General features: G+C 36.4%; 1 protein-coding gene across 1 annotated transcript in view; it reads right to left on the reverse strand.

The window, feature by feature from the left end:
- Positions 1 to 18799, reverse strand: part of TENM3 (teneurin transmembrane protein 3) — a 437141-nt gene that overhangs the window by 41622 nt on the left and 376720 nt on the right. The window contains exons 17-21 of the mRNA XM_045552462.1: positions 18187 to 18330; positions 13967 to 14216; positions 5025 to 5257; positions 3771 to 3925; positions 2119 to 2993 (exon numbers count right to left, since the gene is read on the reverse strand). Coding sequence (XP_045408418.1) covers positions 2119 to 2993; positions 3771 to 3925; positions 5025 to 5257; positions 13967 to 14216; positions 18187 to 18330 — 1657 coding nt within the window. The remainder of the gene's footprint in view (positions 1 to 2118; positions 2994 to 3770; positions 3926 to 5024; positions 5258 to 13966; positions 14217 to 18186; positions 18331 to 18799) is intronic.

The raw sequence follows: 18799 nt of genomic DNA on the forward strand, positions 1-18799 counted from the left end.
TTTTTGTGAGACAGGGTTTTGCTCTGTTGCTCACACTGGGGTGCAGTGGTGTGATCACAGCTCATCACAACCTCAAAACCTCCAACTCATGGGCTCAAGCAATCCTCCTGGCTCAGCCTCCTGAGTAGCTGGTACTACAGGCAGGTGCCACCATACCAGCTATTTTTTAAAAAATTTCTTTTAGAGACGGGGTCTTGCTGTGTTGCCCAGGCTGGTCTTGAACTCCTGGGCTGAAGTGATCCTCCCACCTCAGCCTCCCAAAGTGCTGAGATTACAGGTGTGAGCCACCTCGCCCAGCAACACCTATCATTCTTTAAAATGATGCTTTCTCATTATATTCGCAAGATTGGCTTGCCAACCCAACCCTTGCTTTAGCCATCCCATTGATTCCTGACTAAGCCTGAAATTCTTGGGTGATATTTGTTACTAGAGAAATATGTTTTCTTTGTGCACTATTATTTTTTTAAAAAGTGAAAAATCCAAATTTGTTTTTCCATCGACTCCACCAATGGAGTTTCTCTAATTTTCCAGACTTGATTAAAATTCAATTGTAGGTTTTAAACAAACCATTCTATCTGTTGTAGGAAGTTCACGTGTCAGCAGTAACCCACACGATGAACTTCTTTCTGTGCAATGTCAATTCCTGGGAATAAATAAGGACACATTCAAAGATGGCCCAGAGAGCAGGGCTTGAGTCCTAGATTATACTAAAAACTTATTTCTCTTTTTCCCCTTGCTTTCAACTAAACTGAAACCCTACCAATGCCACCATCATTTCCTGAAGATCTTATAATCAGAGCGGCTCTCCTGCCCAGTCTCATCTGATGGTAGCACATTTTCTGTGCTCTTTTCGCCTTGTTGGCAATCTGGCCTGCTATCACTTTGAAAACAGTGCAAAGGAAGTGCTTTCCATTAACTTCCAATTTATTCCTTTCCTATTGCGATCCTAAAATGAGCAAAAGGAATGCTAAGAACAGAATTTTAATGTAATTCAATTGGAAAGGTTTGTTCCTCTGACAAAATCATGCTGCTGGGTAACATTCATTTTATTAAAAGGGAATCTGTCAAAAAAGAAAAGCAATTCAAGCTATAGGAGAACTAAGCTTTATGTATAAGATCCATCCTAGAAAAGTTGTACAGAAAATATTTGTATATTGAATCATTTTTTTCTACTGACTTTTACCATAATCTTAGAGGTGTACTCCTGTAGAAAATTCTTTTGCTTTGGCCTATCACTGTGCAAATCGCACTAAGGAATGCAATATTCATTTCAAGGACTATGTTGCATTTGTCAACATGCCATTCTCTCTAACTTCCCCTCGTGGCTTGTGCAATGTTGGTCAAGTGAACAAGCAATCAAAAATTGTTTTACACAAGGATTCACTGCAAAGTCCACATACCATAAAATATGTAATAGTTAATTTTCATTTCATTCTTGCTGACCTCACAAAATGTGACTGTTCAGGTAGCACATTGCCTGGGCCCCGCTCCACACCTGTGTCAGAATACCTGGCTGAATGAGCCTCACACCTTTCATAAGCTTTCAGACAGCGCCCTGTAATTCCTGATTTGCATTTAGTTGTAAGGTTCTTTTAAGTGTAGTTTAGCTTCTCCAATAACTGATTATAAAAAGTTAAGCCCTTCTTTTTGATAAGAATAACATTTGTAGTACTGACACAATCAGCTACATTCACCGTAGATAGTTTTCAAGTTTTTCTTCAGTGAAAGCTCCCAACACAGTCAGCTTTATCAGGTGTGCAAATCCAAACCCAAAGGGTTTATCCCTAAAACCAAAGCTGCAATGTTTCTTGAAAGGTTTAGTGCTAAACACTAGGTCTATCTGAAGCCAAATGTTAATCCTTAAGTAGAGGTAGATTTACCACGAAGCTCATTAAAACTTAAGCTTCAAGGCTTCTCACTTGCACTTCCCAGGCCCAGCATCTAATTTTGTATCTCGTAATTTTGTCTCCTTTTTCAGAAAAAGGGATCTAAAAATTATAGAAGCTCTAGACATTGAAAAACACAGATTCCTTTGGCACTTAAGATTACAGCATTATTATAGATTATGGAGTTATATCACAGTATTTTATAATCAGAGTAGAATTTTCATATACTTACTCAAAAAATGTCGTCCATCCAGTTTCATCGCTCTTAGTGGCTAGAAGGCCACTATTGCCGTGGTAAGTAAACAAAACTAATTCTAGTCCTTGAGCAGTCATGCTTTTCAAACACCCGTTTGTTCCTATTGTCAACCATATCACTTGGTTATCCGGAGACACCACTCGAACTGGCATCCGATTTGGGTCCCGCCTAATTCTGAGGGTGTTGCCATTGCTGTCTGTCACAGCAGTAATATCATTGTCATTGCTGTAGCTAAAATTGTACAGGTAATCACCAGTGACTAAACTCACAGTGTACTGGTGAGTCCCATTGATGTCAAAGATATAGAGTTCTTGATCAGTTGGAGACGCAACTTCATAAAAGTTCATGGAGTTAAGTAAAGGCTTATTCTTTGACACAGCCCGGATCCGAATATTTCCTAGATCTGCGATGTACAACGTCCCATCCGGAGAAGCAGCTAGGGAGGATGGAGCATTGAGTTTGGCATCTTTGGCATAGCCGTCTCCACTCTGATAACAGTCACAGTTGGCATCATTTTTGCAGTCACACTCTGAAGGTATTCCCGCCACTAAGGAGATCTCTCCATCCGTTGTGACCTGCCTTATTCGGTTAATTTTCTTCTCATCAGTTTCAGTGATGTACAGGACCCCACTGTAGGACACAGCAATGGCAGTGGCAGATTCCAGCGTCGTCTGAACCGCGTGCTTCCCCACGGGGTACTCCACTCCCGGAACCTGACAGTGCATGGGCCGTCCAGCAGCAATGCGAACTTGACGATTTTCAGTGATCTGTAAAACTACGTTATTATCCAGGACATAGATGGAGTTATCCATAGGGTTAATGGCTAGGTCAGTGGGCCATTCCAGACGTACCTTAATAAAAAAAGAAATGGGCTGGTTAGTCAGTTACTGCACTGCAGTTAATTTGCCAGAAGACTAAATCAGACCATTTAGGGAAATTAGCGTTAATCTGATAAACTGTTATAAAATAGTTTTTTCAATAGCCACAGCAAAGTAAACCTAAAAGTTTTGAATGGAGACAAATGTAGGAAATAACATTTCATTTTAAAATGTAGCTCATTGAAGGATTTGCTAGTTATAGCCAAATAGCAAATAAACCTCTAAGTAGTGAGTCAATAGATATCAATGAGATATGAACACAGATGTTCCTTATAGCAGTAATAACCACCAAATGTTGGGGCTTTCTAGGTTATGAATACATTAGTATTCTATTGTGTTTTCAATCAGGCCAACAGTAAAGTTTCTAATTCTAAATATAAGTCTCTTGGGACTAATCATAGTGGTTTTCTCTACTACTTAAGGAGCTCATGCAATCAAAAGATTAGAGATTTAAGCTGTTTTGTTCTTTTTGGAATATCTGCATGCTGCTACTTTACTGGTATTTTATTACAAATGCTAAGCATTCTTAGTGATAATTGTTCTGTATCCAATTGAATTCATCAAATGCAGAATTATAGAAGAATATAACTTTTTATTAGCTCCTGAGATACATTTAAATGGGACAGCTCTATCATAACAACTGCCACACATGATATATACAGTTTAATATGGTGCCATAATATCTACTGATCAGAATAAGTCAAGTCACTTAGAAGAGAAACAAACAAGTCAGCTTAATATTTTAACTACCTGGCTGATGTGCATGCTGGTGTCACAAGTCAAAGGTCTGGCTGAAGTCAGGTCATTAGAGCCCAGGAGAGTCGATATGATGCCATTTTGATCAACTTTTCTAATCATGGTTCCATCAACAAAGTAGATTAATCCATTTTTATCAATCGCCATTCCTTTATTGAAGAGAAGTAAATATTACTAACTTTTCAAAAATGCTTAATTTTGATTATACTCCAAGCCCATCATTAAACTCAACACTTAACCCCGGTGATAACATAGGTGACAGGCAGCAGGTAGGAGTGCAGCTGCAAATGTGTGCGACAACAAGCAACATAGGCATTTACAGTACAAATAAATTTAAAATTCAGTAACAAAATAATCCAGATTTCTAAGATTCTCCAGTGAGTGTATGTCTGAATTACATAGGTAGTACTTGTATGTTTCATAAATAAAATCATAATGTTTATATAATGACACAGTCTGTAGATTGTAGAAACATGTTCAAATTCTACTTCTGCAAACTTACAGTAATGATATTCTTCTAACAAAATAGATCTAAGCCAAGGTTAGTGTTTTGTTGACCTTGTTACAATGAAATTTGCTATTATGAATAATTCAGTGCAAATACTTTTTTCCAGTCCTTGTTCACATAAAAGTCACTAGCTATAACGAAAAAAAAAAAAAAGCCCTCAAACCAAAAAACATTGTAATGAATAGCATAACACACGAGCAAGGAGTCAGTCCTGACTGGTTTAAAAGCCTTTATCACATAGAATTTTAGCCCTTGTTACCTCCCAGAATTCCTCCCAGCAAGCATTTTTTCCCATGGCATAGAAACAAAAGTTGAACAGCTCCAAAGTGGATGAGGGCGAAAAGGGTTGCTTAGTGATGGTTTTTAAAGAAGTCTGGGACTCATTCATGACAAAGAAATTCCAGGACAATGAAAGAATTTGGGCACTTCCTTGAAGTTTAACAGGATGTGACCTGAATTATACAGAGTAGTTGCTTCATTCTTTGAAGAGCTGAAAAAATGGTGTGATATTAAAAAAATGCCACGAACCTAATATTTACTGTAAAATCAACTTAGGATTCTAGCAGTTTCGTGCTAAACGGCTTTTAAAAGCACTAGATGTGAAACAGGTCTCCAGGACACAGTCGAAGGCAAAATGTTAGGCTCAGCATTAAACACAACCAGGCACTAACTGGATTTTCTCCTTTTGCTTTTATTTTTTTTAAATAAAAAGAACTCCTCAAATTGGTAACTGCCAGCACCTTTGGGACTCATGAGTGTTGCTTCCACGGCCTTCCCGCCGTCCCCACACCTGGCTTCGTCAAATGGAAGGCACTGCTCTCCCGTCCCTGCAACCACTTCCGCGTTTTTAGTCAAGTCTTTGGCACCCGTAAGGGACTTTGGGCGGTAAATCCTGCGCGTGTTAGTGTCAGAGACGTACAGATCTCCTGTGACAGGATCCGTTGCAAGGTAGTATCTGTGAGCTGGGTTGCTGCTGTAAAAAGGATCACACGTACACATCACAAGAGAGTTACTCCCGATACACAGACGGAAATTAAAAGCAAAAGGAAACAGATCATGAGCAATAGATTATAAACTGGAACGTATGATCAAAGACCAGCAAATGAATAGTACTGTATATTTAATAATGACTTAAAAGAATGTGATCACAGGCAACAATTCTCTGATATTACTGTTTTCCTTCCTTGCCTGATGCTGAACATCGAACAGTATATTAACAGCTATTTTAAAAATCATTACCTTTAAAAAGCAGTATGTGTCTTGTCTAAAACAAAGAAGCATATTCTCTGTATCTTTTTGGCTCAATGCAAAGCCATTAATGAATTGCCCATCAGTGACAGACATAAAGTCTAGTCCAGGGGAAGGGTGTCTCTATCGAATTCGCCTGTGAAGTATAATACACCACTGATTTCACTTGTACCTCATCATAAGGAATTATTCTTTCAAATGGATAACCTACCCCAGAAAACAGGTGGCATTTTGTTCATCTTGGTTGCTCTGTCACAATCTAGGAAAGTTACAATGTTTGTCCTGAGATATGGGAGTTACATACTAAAATGAGATCATTCCAGTGTAAGATGCAGTCTCCATTGGTGGCCTAATGCAGTAAGTCAGAATGCTACATCCATCAGTTTTATTTTTAAAGTTTGTGAACCTGTCTATGGATTTCGTGAGATACAAACATCTGCTCACAAAATGTAATGCCTCAATTTTTTAAATATAAAGTGATGAAAATGTGAAACATTTTATGTCCCATTACCTGTAAACAATGGTAAGACCAACATTATCAAGGAATGGACAAATTATGACATATTGTTGGAATTAAAAGGTTAATCTTCTCACAAACACTCAACACTGTATTCTTAAAATTAATGTAATTTTGTACCATGTGCAAATATTATCTTCTGAAAAAAAATCTTAAATAATTTAAATGATTTGGTATCCCAACAAAGATGTCAACTGATAGGAATCTACTAGATTCCATGTATTTTTTTTTTTTTTTTTTGGGGACAGAGTCTTGCTCTGTCGCCCCAGGTAGAATGCAGTGGCATCATCTTAGCTCACTGCAACCTCAAACTCATGGGCTCAAGTGATCCTCCTGCCTCAGCCTCCCTTGAAGCTGGGATTACAGGTGTGCACCATGACACCTGGCTAATTTTTCTATTTTTAGTAGAGAGGTCTTGCTCTTGCTCAGGCTGGTCTCGAACTCCTAAGCTCAAGCAATCCTCCTGCCTCGGCCTCCCAGAGTGCTGGGATTATAGGTGTGAGCCACCGTGCCCCTGGGCCCCCATGTATCTTTTGATGACAAATTTGGTTTTTACTAATTCCTTCTCATTCTCTCTCTCCTTCTTCCTCTCTCCATAGACAGCCACCCACACCCACAGCCATCCATGCACACACACAGAGTTATAAGCTTGTTTCCATTGATTTTATATGTGAAGATCTAAAATATGTAGTATAAACCTAACTCTATATGAACATTTTTATTCTAATGGTAATGTAGTAGTTTTCTCCTTACTAATGAGGTTAGGTTTTAATGAAACAATTCTCACTAGTTAGTGCTTCTTCTAAGTGCTGAATATATGTAATTTATTGTTCCTATAAGAGATTCTATTCTTAAATGAACAGGTGATAGTTCCCACTAGTGCTTCTTAGATTGGTAGAAGGGGACAGCAGATCACACATGGAGCCCATAGAGCTCTTTGGCGCTTGCTGTGATGCTGGTACACAGAGAACCACGAAGACACACCAAGGCCTGAATACCTTCAGCTTTGGATTTCCTTTTCAGCCATTAGTATCTTTTTGTGACAAGAGACAGATTAGAGCAAGAGATCTTGAGTGTGTAAATGTGTTAAAGGGTAAAAAGTGATATGAAGAACTCAAAGAAATGCAAGTCATTATGGAATAAAAACACTTCAGAACTCCTAGGTTATGGGAAGTGATCAACTTGCCATGCTAAGTGTTATTATATCATTTTCCAAAGTTGATGCCTAAAATTTTAAATGCAGCAAGACATATTGTATTCCTTAATGTGGTAGTTTATTACTTTGTAATGGAGTGAAGAGTTATATATCAATATAACATTCAGAACAATTTTAGAGATTTTTCTTTCTTTCAGTAAACAGTCTGATACTGACAGCGCTGGTCTATATAGTTATAACAGAGTTGCAACTCCATCAAGTTGGGTCTTTTGCAAGACATGGCATTGGAGAGACTCCTTTAGCTTTTCCTATCTCCCTAATTATATGGTAACTATGAATAGTTGTATAGTTGGTTATGAGTGTGTACACACACACACACACACACACACACACACACACATCTTTTTCTTGTCAGTTGTATATCTGTGAGTATAAACTCTGGGCCAGACTGCCTGGGTTTAAATTCTAGCTTCATCATTTACTAAACTTGTGATCTTGGGCAAGTTACCTGACTCACCTATGCCTCAGATCTCATATTTGTAAAGGTGATGATAATAATAGATATTTCATAGCATGCTGAGAGGATTACACGAATACATGTAAAATCCTTAGAACAAAGCCTAGCACATACTACATACTCAGTGAAAATGAACTATTCTTAATATTTGCTTTTGTCCTGTTTCCTCTTATAGTGCAATATGTATTTTGCCTTATAACCTTAAAAGTGCATGAATGCAATAATTATTATTACCTAAAGTATGACTTGCTTTCTGAAAATGTTAAAAAAAATTATCTACACTTGGATAGGTTCAAATTTATTTCCTTATTTCTGCTGTTTATAACAGCAGTTTATAATATCCTAAACAACTAAAATTACGCAGACCCATCTTAAAATATCCACTTTAAATGGTTTAAAGACTAATGATGGTAAAGGTAAATGATTCATGAATACTTCTTCATGATGCTCTCATTTTGAGAAAAAAATAAGCCAACCAATTTTGGAGGTGGCAGTTTGAGTGGTGCTGGTGTACTATTTAGCTATGGGACACGAGCTTTCTTGGTAAAAGAACCAACGGACATTCAAGGCATAAGCTTTGCCTTTATGGGCATCAGTTTTATTCCTGTGTGGTAGTAACAGAATCTCCAAGGTGGTGCTTGTATTTGCTTATTTCATGTTCTGGAGGATCTCCTTCCTTAAAGACACAGAAATTTCTCAATCAAGTAACATATGTCAATGACTTTAAAAATGTCCACCAAATGAAAGCTCTAATTTTGTACACAACTCAACTGCCCATAAGAACAAATGTGGGGAGAATATGTGGCCTTCCACAAGAGAATTAGCCTCTGGAAATATTCCCCACAGGAATGGTAGGAAATAGGAACTGGATACGTTCCCCGCAGCGCAGCGTAGCATGGCAAATTGGAGCTGGTTCTTAGATCCTGGCCTCTCCTAATGAAAACAGGGATCAGTATTGAAGTACTAAAAATACAAGAAATGAGTTTGGAAATTTTTAGGTGACAGACTGGTGGCAGAGAAGCTCTGAATTATACATGTGATAGGAATGGGATTCGAGTTCACTCAACTTAAGCATGGAGAGTTTCCTGACAGGCTGAGCTAGTACTTGCTGCCCAACTTCCGGAAAAGGCAAGACACTAACAAGGCAGGTGTGTTGGTGCAAGTGAGTGGTCAGATTTTAGGTCCCTACTGTATCTCGACTGAAAACGTGCGGCTACCATGACTGAAAAAGGCCGCTGCTGGTAGCTGGGGGGCAGGGATTTACAAAATGCTTGGTTTTGGGAAATCTCTGCTCAGTGGTAGGAGCAGCAGCACTCTTGTGTGATTGATTTTCTGAAATTTTACCATTTCAGGAGGGTCTGAAATATCACAATTTCAACTAATAGCAAAATCAAAGGAACTGAGATCAAGTTAAGAACCGTTAGTATATTGCACCTTGATTCTTAACTCATCCTGAAATTCCAAGATCATCACAATTATCAAGCCATCTTCTCTACAGTCTCATTCAATTAGACACAGATTCAGTGGTAAGTGCAGGCTGGATTTGCTCATTTATTTTGTCATAATTCAATCTTCTTAGACTAGAGAAATATTCACAGAGAACAAGCCATAGAAGAGATATTATTAGCATTTTTATCTTTTTAGTTGGAAATTGTGCCATAGCCCTTAGAACAAAAAGCATTTGAAGCAGCATAGTAAATTATATTTATGTATAAAAGTAAAACCTCCTATCTTATGGTAATCAAAAGACTGTTTGGATTATTGCAAACAGGGACTTGGGCTGCGGTATTTCTGTGCCTACTCAATTTTTAAATATTAAGTCAGTAAGGAGTACTGAATCAAGTTTTTATAATTTTGTATCTAAACTTTAATTGATTCAATTTCACAGGCCTGTGATTGACACTTTCTTTGATCCTTTAATTGGTAATATAAAATTCACAAACTTGATTTTTAGTTCTACATGTTTAAACGCCCCTTGGCTGGTATTAGTTTATTAGTTTAAGTTTTTATTTTGGAATCTAAAAGAATTGGAACAAGGATGAGGTAAAATTTACTCCCTATTAAAGGGGTTTGTTAGCAAACTAATCCTGTAAACATCATGGGGGAAATGTTTAGCATATCTAAAAGAAACAATTTTAAAGCAGTATGGAAGCTCAATTTATGTCAAAATCAATGTTGATTGAGTAATATTTATATCTATTCATTAAAGTATAGCTAAGGACTTTTATTTTATAGACTATCCTGGCAGTACTTATTAATTTGGTATAACAGAATACTCCCTGAATTTTAAACTAATACCATGTGTCTTTATTTTTTTATTCAATGTTTTTAGTATTTCCCCCATTAGTCCACTTCATGAGTCTACAGTAAACAAAATACAGTAAGAGGATCAGAAGCATGCATTTTTATATTTTACTTAATCATTAACAACTGACAATACCATTCTTTTTATAGATTTAGACACATTTTCAATTTCTTTTTCTTCCTCTGACCGATTCCTAAGCCTCTCGTAACTTTTATGCTTCCCAAGAAAGTGTGGATAAGCAGAAAACCAGGCGGGATCTTATTCACTGGAAAAGGAAGATGATTACAGGCAGGCAAATAGGAAGGAGCATCAGAAAAGGATTTTAATTTTCTAAGCTAAAGAAAGAAGCTCCAATGAGCTAAAATATGTTGATTTTGTTAGGTCAAGTTTGATTAATCAGTTATTAAGCAAATAGAATTCCTATTTTTATCAAAGATATCATGTGTTTGGTCATTCAGGCTCAAAAACCCTGCATGTTTTCTACATTTTCCTTTTTCTTAACACCCATTTACAGATCCTCCATTCTCTGCTTTCCTTTATTTCGTTGGTCGACTTCCTTCATTGCTCACCATCCTATCTTAGGTATGTATGTAGCATCTCATGGTTTAGTGCAGCGGCTTTTTAACTTATCTTCAAGTCATCCTGAACACTGATATCACATTAATCTTCCTAAAAGGCCACTTTGAGTATGCCACTTGTTCAACCACCTGAAGTGATTCCCCACTGTCTCAGTTATCCGATAGGACAGAACAACAACGCTTAGAGCACTCAAGGCCTAAAGCACTCTGACTCTAACCTGCCTCGCTCCCTGCATCTCTCATTATCACCAACACGAACCCCCTGCCCCATTCAGGCGGATCTGATGACCCTTAGAACATGTCTTGCTCATCTTGTTCTCAGACCCCAGTACCTTCACTTGCTCTCTATTCTTATTTTCCTGACTGCCCTCCTTGCCCTTCTGTTTAAGCAGACTCATTCGCAGACCCAGCTCAAATATCCACCTTTCCAGGAAACTCTTCCTCTCTCTTCCCGTCTCCCAGTAATCTCTTCCTCCATAGAATTACTCTTACATTCTAAGCCATGGGTGTTATTAAGTGTCAAAAAATGGTACGAACAATGTTATTCAGTTTTTCATGTACCTATTAATACCTTGTTTCTGCCATTCAATTGTGAGTTCTGAGGGCAGGTACTTTGTCTTATAATTCTATGTATCAAAGTGCCTAGCACATGGTAAATGATCAGTTAACACTGACGGATTTAATACAAATGAATATCAATATAAAACCCAAACAATGTATTTTACATGCCTGGTACATAAAGGGAATGCAGAAGCCCAGACTTAGTGAGGATGATGCACAGAGGAGAGAAGTCACGGCGAATCATGAGAGAGGGTTACAGTGGGTATCACCACCAAACACCAGGAGTTAGTACATAATGAGTTGATACTACAAGGTATTGTTAATCATAATGTAGTTAGTACCTTTTAGATTTTTTTCCCTGGGAAAGAGATTATGCTCTAAGTAATTTGTCAAATGGTTGTAAAATAAGTCTCGCTATTGGCTTACCCAGGGAATGACCCCATAGAAACAGCCGTCTGGACACACAAAAACTGGCTGTGTGGTACAGCGCAAAGACCTATTTTTCAGCATAGTTCAAATCTCTGCTCCTCTTTTCTTAGTTTTGTGTCTTGGGGAAGATATGTAAGTTCCTTGAGCCTAAATTAGCTCATCTGTAACCCTGCAGGAGTGTTGTGTGGACTTGCAAGGACATATATAAAATACCTGGCCCAGTGCCTGGCATGTAACAGGCCTGCTTGTTAAAAGGTAGCTGCTTTGATAGTTGTTTCTGTATCGCCTGCAGCAGTTTCACATTTAGCTGGTGTGTGTACCTGTTTCTTTCCTCTTTTCTCCATGGCTACCAAGAAAGCAAGGCCAGACATTTTTTGATATTCTACTGTGGTTTCTAATAGCAGAGCTTTGCATGCTCAGTATTCTGGGGAGATTTAGTGTTCATCTTAGCATGTGACCGAGCTATTAGCTAAAAGTACAAGATCAATAGGAGATCTCAGGGAAAGGTCACAGACCATGCCTGGTCACTCTGATACGGAACAGCTATAAATCTTTCAGGAGAAGTTTGGTTTTCATTTGCTAGTCGTCAATCTCTACACAACAATTTAAATGGGTTATGTCGATTTATTCATTTAAAATATCTCACGTAAAATATCACAAATTTTATAATCCGACATCATTTTGTTAGATACTTTAATGGCTAAACTAGATCTAGCATGTCGAACCTATCTTGCTTTTTGCTAGCTTTACTTTAAAACATTGGTTTTTCTCTCTTTTGGGCTGTGCTGCGGAAAGTTTTTCAGTTGAATGTGTTCATACAATCCTCTACTGTATTTTCTCCAGCTAAGTGAGCACAACAAATAGAATATGGAAAATTCTTGAGCCTATATATTTGCTTCCACTATATTCATCCTTAGCTTTGAAGAAAGCCTTTTCCTCCATAATAACAGCAATGGAAACATTACTACTTAATAGTAGGTCTCCCAAATTAGGAAAATATCAAAACTACAAGCAGAGCTGATTTGCCAGGAAGCTAATAAAGCTTAAGCTTCAGTGTCCCTCATTCGCTCGGTCCCTTAAGCACAATGAAGAGTCTTGGGAATATGTTCACATGATCATATGTTCTTTAAAATTTGCCAAAGTAAAGTAATTTTAGATTCTTTTTCTTAAACAGAGTCTCCCAAATTGAATAAACTTTGGGCTCGGTAAAACATGACCTGCCCTGGGTATCGGTCAAACTATATAGGCCTCCCTAAACTTTGCTACTGTGCTTCAAATTTTGTTCTGTTCCAGATAGACTCAGATTATGTGAATCAGTAACTGGAGCTTAGAAAGCTTTTTTGTTGTACAGCAATATCCGCTATAATGCTTTTTTGTAACAAAATTTATTTTTTTGTTTTTTTCATATTTTTAAAAGTATTTTTCATATATTATATGAACCACCTTGAAAATATTTCTCAAATTAGATTGCATAATACAATTTGCAATATATTATAACAGTTCAATTAAGCAGTTTTAATTCCTTTGGTGTTCTGTGATACTGAGTTTCCTCTCTCATGATGAAATGTTATTAGAAAACAATTTCACAGAGTCACATTGAAAAGGACATTTGAAAATACTATAATAACCTCTAAGCAAGATGCTTACCTATGTCTAAAATCTTTATTTCTTGGTGGAAGCAGATAAAAAAGGTAAAGAAAAAAGGAGAGTTAGAAAAAATTTCTAAAATATAATGAGTTGAATTCTGAGATTTTAATTATTTGTACAGAAAATTACCAACTTAAGCAGAAATAACACTGGAAATGACTTTTGTAGGCCAAGGCTTACCAAATAACTTAGAATGATTTCGATAATCACACTTAAATGAACAAAGCAAAGACAACAATATGTCAACTTTCACAATTGGCATTATAGCTAACGGATTAACCCAACTTGAAGATCCAATATTCTAGTTATAAGTTTTAGCCCCAGTTCATTTAATATCAGAGCCTGATATCATAGGAACATATTTTATACCTTAATTTCAACCATGGTGAAATAAAAGAGTAACACCTGTATCACAGGGTTCTTCTAAAGAAAACAAAAGAGATTTAAGGGTCATAGTTCTATCCTTTTAGAGCACAGAAAATTCAATGCAATCAGTGAGCCATTTTATATATTAGGTGACTCTATCCTCTTTAATATCTTCATGATACAAGATATATGTGCTATGCTTCTGCTAACTTTAACCAAGAATCGTACTTCTTTTTACAGAGAATTTTAAACATCGGGAAGGTACGTTTAAATATGTAAATTAGTACATCAGACTCAACATTTTCTTATAAAGGCAGGTTTAGCTTTGATTAAATTCTCAAATTTCAGAAATACATACCTTAGTTCCAAAACACTCGTTACATTTCCGGAAGGGAATATCCGCCGAACGTAGTTGAAATCCCCTACGTAGAGGCTGCCATCGATCCCGCACGCCAGCGCCACCGGGGCCAAGAGCTTATTGCCGTCGGCTTGGCCGTTGCAGCTGGGGCAGGAGATGCTGCGCCTCCGGCCGTTGCCCATGATGCTGCTGACAACCGGAGGCTGTTGGGAGATAAACTGGTTCTCCCCGTTTCCCTTGTACAGTATACCTAGAAGAAATAAAATGTATTTTGTGTGATAAAATGCATAAAGATGAAAAAGAAACATGTTCATTAGAGGTCTAAATACAATTCAGTGCCTTTTAGATCTGGATTGGGAAATTTTTATTTAAAGTTCTACTGGAATGAATTCTATCCAATCACCCAGTGTAAAATATTACATGAAAAAGTACATACGATATATACAAAAAGTGCTGTATGTTATGAAGTTAAAAAATGATGAAAGAAAAAAAGGACTAACAAGAAAAATTAAAAACCCAAATTCTCAACATCAGAGATTATCAATCTTGGCTATGCATCGAAACCACAGGGGGAGCTGTAAAAAATACTGATGCCTGGTTCTCACCTTGAGAGATCCTAGTTTCATTGGTCTGGGGTGCAGCCTTGGCACCGAAATTTTAAAAAACTCTCCAGGTGATCTTAAATGTGCAACCAAGTTTGAGAACTGTACTCTACATAACATTCTTTAGGGAATAACAAGTTTGCCTAATTGCCAATCAATGCTGAAAACATAACATTTTAATCTAATTAATAAAAAATGTACACCAGGAATATAAATTTCTTACTTATGAATTTATCATTAATTTTAAAAAGTTAAAAATACTTTATGGAAAAAAAAGTTAGAAAATATATATCAGACCTCCAAAGCTGTTAATTATAATGGAGGCTTATTTTAATTTTACTATACTGTCAAAGAATGTTCCTGCTTATAGTTTCATCCTATGTAAGAATGCATATACATGGTGGTTATTCAAAATGTCAAACATAACAAAACTGCTGTGGAAGGCAAATTATGTATTTAAAGTGAATTCTGCTTTAAGGCATTAAAGTGCCAATAATTGTTACCAAGACAAAATGCCAATCTCCTCCTTTATGGTCTTCAATGAAAATCTGAGAAAAAATGCCAAATGAATATTAAATATTTTCATAGTTAGAAATTAGATTTGAGTTGAGATTCTAATTTTATTCATTCTGCCATTGCTATATATAGATCAATGGCTCCATTTTGGTCTGATGTACATTGGACAGTCAGCTGCTATTGTTCCACACATATTTTATGACACTTCTTAATGTGTTATTATCTGTATAAACCACCTGCTGCTTTGACTTTAGAGCCACATACATTATATTTATTGTATGTTCTATGTTTCAAAGCAGTTCTCAGAGCTAATGACTATACTTCTTAGCAGATACATTTAAAAGAATAATCCAATGAAAGTATAAACAGGAAACTTGAGAAAGTGTTTTTTCCCCCACTTTGGGATAATTTTAAAGTGAAGAAGAGATTAGAATAATTATGTTCTCCTTATAGCTCAGCACATTTTAGGTGCATTCTGTGATTACTTTTTTAATGCTTTGCTATTTGGGTGATGTAATAATCATAGCAAATTTACATAAAGAAATCAGGAAATATAAAACAGGTTTATGCAAATTTAAGGAAAAATAATCTGAATAAGTTGGATCATAACAAGACATGAAATGCATTTTGCCTTGAATATTCAAAGAATACATTAATGATACCTAAGATTCTTCTTTCTGTGATTACGTTATTTGACAATTATGGAACTATAATTTTCTATAAGAGCCAGTTCTGTAATTTTCATCAGAAGAATCCTGTAAGTCTGCCTACTGCTCTAGCACACCTGATTTATTCAGTCATTACTCTGAACAATCGGCCCTTCATGATTCTCCTCTATTAGGATAGAACAGAAAGATGAACATTAGAATATTTATTTCCATGTTTCAGGGAACCTGCACAAACACCTGTCACTGTCTACATTTTTGCCTTTTCTTCTTCATTTATTTCTATAGCTCATTCACCTTGCCATGATTACAAATCACTTTGTTTATTCAATTAGACACATGTCACTTTGGAAAGCCACTGCTTGTCAAACTGTTCTTGGGTAAAATTCTAAATCACAATCCGTTCACCCTGTGACTTAGGTTACCATTTTAAAATAATGTATATTTTATAATTCATAACATTTTTTGGAGGACAGAATTTTGGGTAGTTTAGTTTTTACATGTGACTTGACATTTTAATAAAAGTTAACTATATATTATTCTGATTTAGAATATGTGTGTATATGTGTGTGCCTATATTTATATTTTATATGCACAGAATATCTACAAGTTCCCTAATCTGCCTAAATATGGTACTGAGTGTGGTATCATAACAATGGTGAATTACAGAGGTATGGGCTTTCCTGGAGCTCTTTGCTTGTCATCTCCCTGCTGGTTCAGTCTCTTTTGGGTGAAATCCTGTAGTTAATTGGTTATGAGCTTTGCCCTATATTTCTCATCGTAACCAAAATGCATCTACAGAAATTCCCCATAGTTTTGTTTGTAAAGGACTTCTGAAGAAATATAAAAATATGTTCAAACTGTGTATAATTTTAAATAACTTAATCAAGAGCATCAACTAGCATGTCTGGCAGATGACTTTGCGTTTTGAGAGAGCATGATTAAGCCTGCTGTTACTAGTCTAACAGACTGAAAGTCCCACTGCTTCAGATACCACTGATGACTCAAGAGAAGCTCTGAGGTAACAGATGGAGCAATCTCCTTGGTTGGGAGCCCCACTTTTTCAATGTGTGCTGCATGTGGCACTAGTTATCGGCTTTGTTCCCAGCCTTCTGGGGTGCAAGCTGAACTCCACCCTGATGTCCAGGACTAAACTGCAAAGGTAGTAGAGCTTAATACTCCTATAAAATAGTACAGGTGTGATGAGCTTTCCTGCGTGGTTCCCTGCCCCCTTGCTACTGATTTGCTTGGTACTATTATCACCTGGAGGTAAGGTACCCGCATTTTCAAGGACTGGCTTGGCTTGCAAACTACCTTAGATTGAGTAAATTTAGAAGGTTAAAATGCATCCTCTCCAACACCTATAAAATTTTTTTGAAAGAGTAATGAACAGCGAAATTACATTAATCTGAAAAATGATCATAAATCATAGTTAAACATTTAATTGTATTCCATTCTCAATTCTACATTTCCAAAAACCTCTGCAAAATCAAAAGCTAGATTATTTTGCCAAGACTGAGAAATTTCCTTCTCTGGGTCTCTGAAAAAGGAGAGTAGAGATACTAGCATGATATGGTTTAGGATAGGAGGCTAAATTAGGTTACCTTAAGGTTTTGCTTTTTTAGCAAAACATCTTTAAATTATCTGAGATACACTTAGCATGTGGGAAAAATGCTAGAAACACAGTAAAGACAATGGAATTTGTTTAATATAAGTAATATTCTTTTTGAGATTAAGCTGGTCATAATTTTGAAAATATTAATATCTTTCAGTTTGTGATATCTGAAACGTTTCTTCAGAGCATATTCACTTATCACATTATCAGGTCTACTATAAGTAATACTTTTGATTCTTGCTTTTTTTCTCAGATTATTAATTTATTTTTTCCCCAATATTCACAAAGTCAAGTAACAGTATCTGTAACCCTATTTGAGTGGGAGAATATTTTATTCTCAAATACAGTCTAAGCAGAACTGAAAAAAAAAAAATCCAGATACTCAGAATAGATTAATTACCCCAGAATTAAAAATCTATGTGAAATAGTTTGGTAAATTCACATAGATTTTTATTTTTTATTTATATTTATTAAAAATACCGCTACCTCCACTTTTGGTAAACGTTTCTAAAGAAAGGACTTTGGATTATACTCACTGACTCACTGTAGAATTAGACAGGCCTAGATGAATATTTCACGGCAACATTAACGTCAGTCTCTTACATTCAAATGGGAAAACCATTTTGGTGATGAATATATGAACATTTTAAAGTATATTAAAAGAGTATTATATAGTTCCTTCTTTAGGCTTTTTTAGTCTTTAAAAATATACCTTTATTTTTTGCTACCAATTCTAATCCTACAGCATGGACAGGATAAAATGTGGCTGCAATCTAAGGAATCGGAAGATGAGCAGTATTAACTATCTGAACAAGATCGTACCATTCTGAACATCCAGTACGTGATGTTTGTCTAATGTCCAACCACCCATGTTGGAAGCATCCAACTCATATCCTTGCAAGACGGCAGTCCTCTTTTCCCACAGAGTCAGGTCCAAGCACGACTCATACTCATATCCAACTGACACTGGAATCAAAACAAATCACAGTTCACTTTCGCAATCACAGGCAGAAATGCAATTATTTTATTAGTTCAGAAAAAACTGCCTTTTTCATATTTGTGTTCTGAGACTATATTTCTACTCACGTATGAGTGGTTAATTTTAATAAAAGAAGATTTCATCATATAAAAGTTTTTTTAAAAATGATCTCTCAATATTATTTTCTACTGATTTAATAGAAAAAGAGTGTTTTTCACATTTCACTCTCTCACATTTCACAGCACAAAATAAAGTCCAGGTTGGGCAAGAGGTTAAGTAACTAGATCAGATCAGATAAGTCAGCCCCAAATGGTGATTAGGTGATAACCACTAAAATTAATGTTTGCCACCTGAATAATTAGAGCTGTTTAGTTTCCAAGAACATTAAATTATGGAAAATACTTATGAAAAGTCAGGTTCAATGGAACAAAAAAGACAGCCAGATTATGACATTAT

Source organism: Lemur catta, chromosome 5 (genome assembly GCF_020740605.2).
Source record: "Lemur catta isolate mLemCat1 chromosome 5, mLemCat1.pri, whole genome shotgun sequence".
Lineage (NCBI taxonomy): Eukaryota > Metazoa > Chordata > Mammalia > Primates > Lemuridae > Lemur > Lemur catta.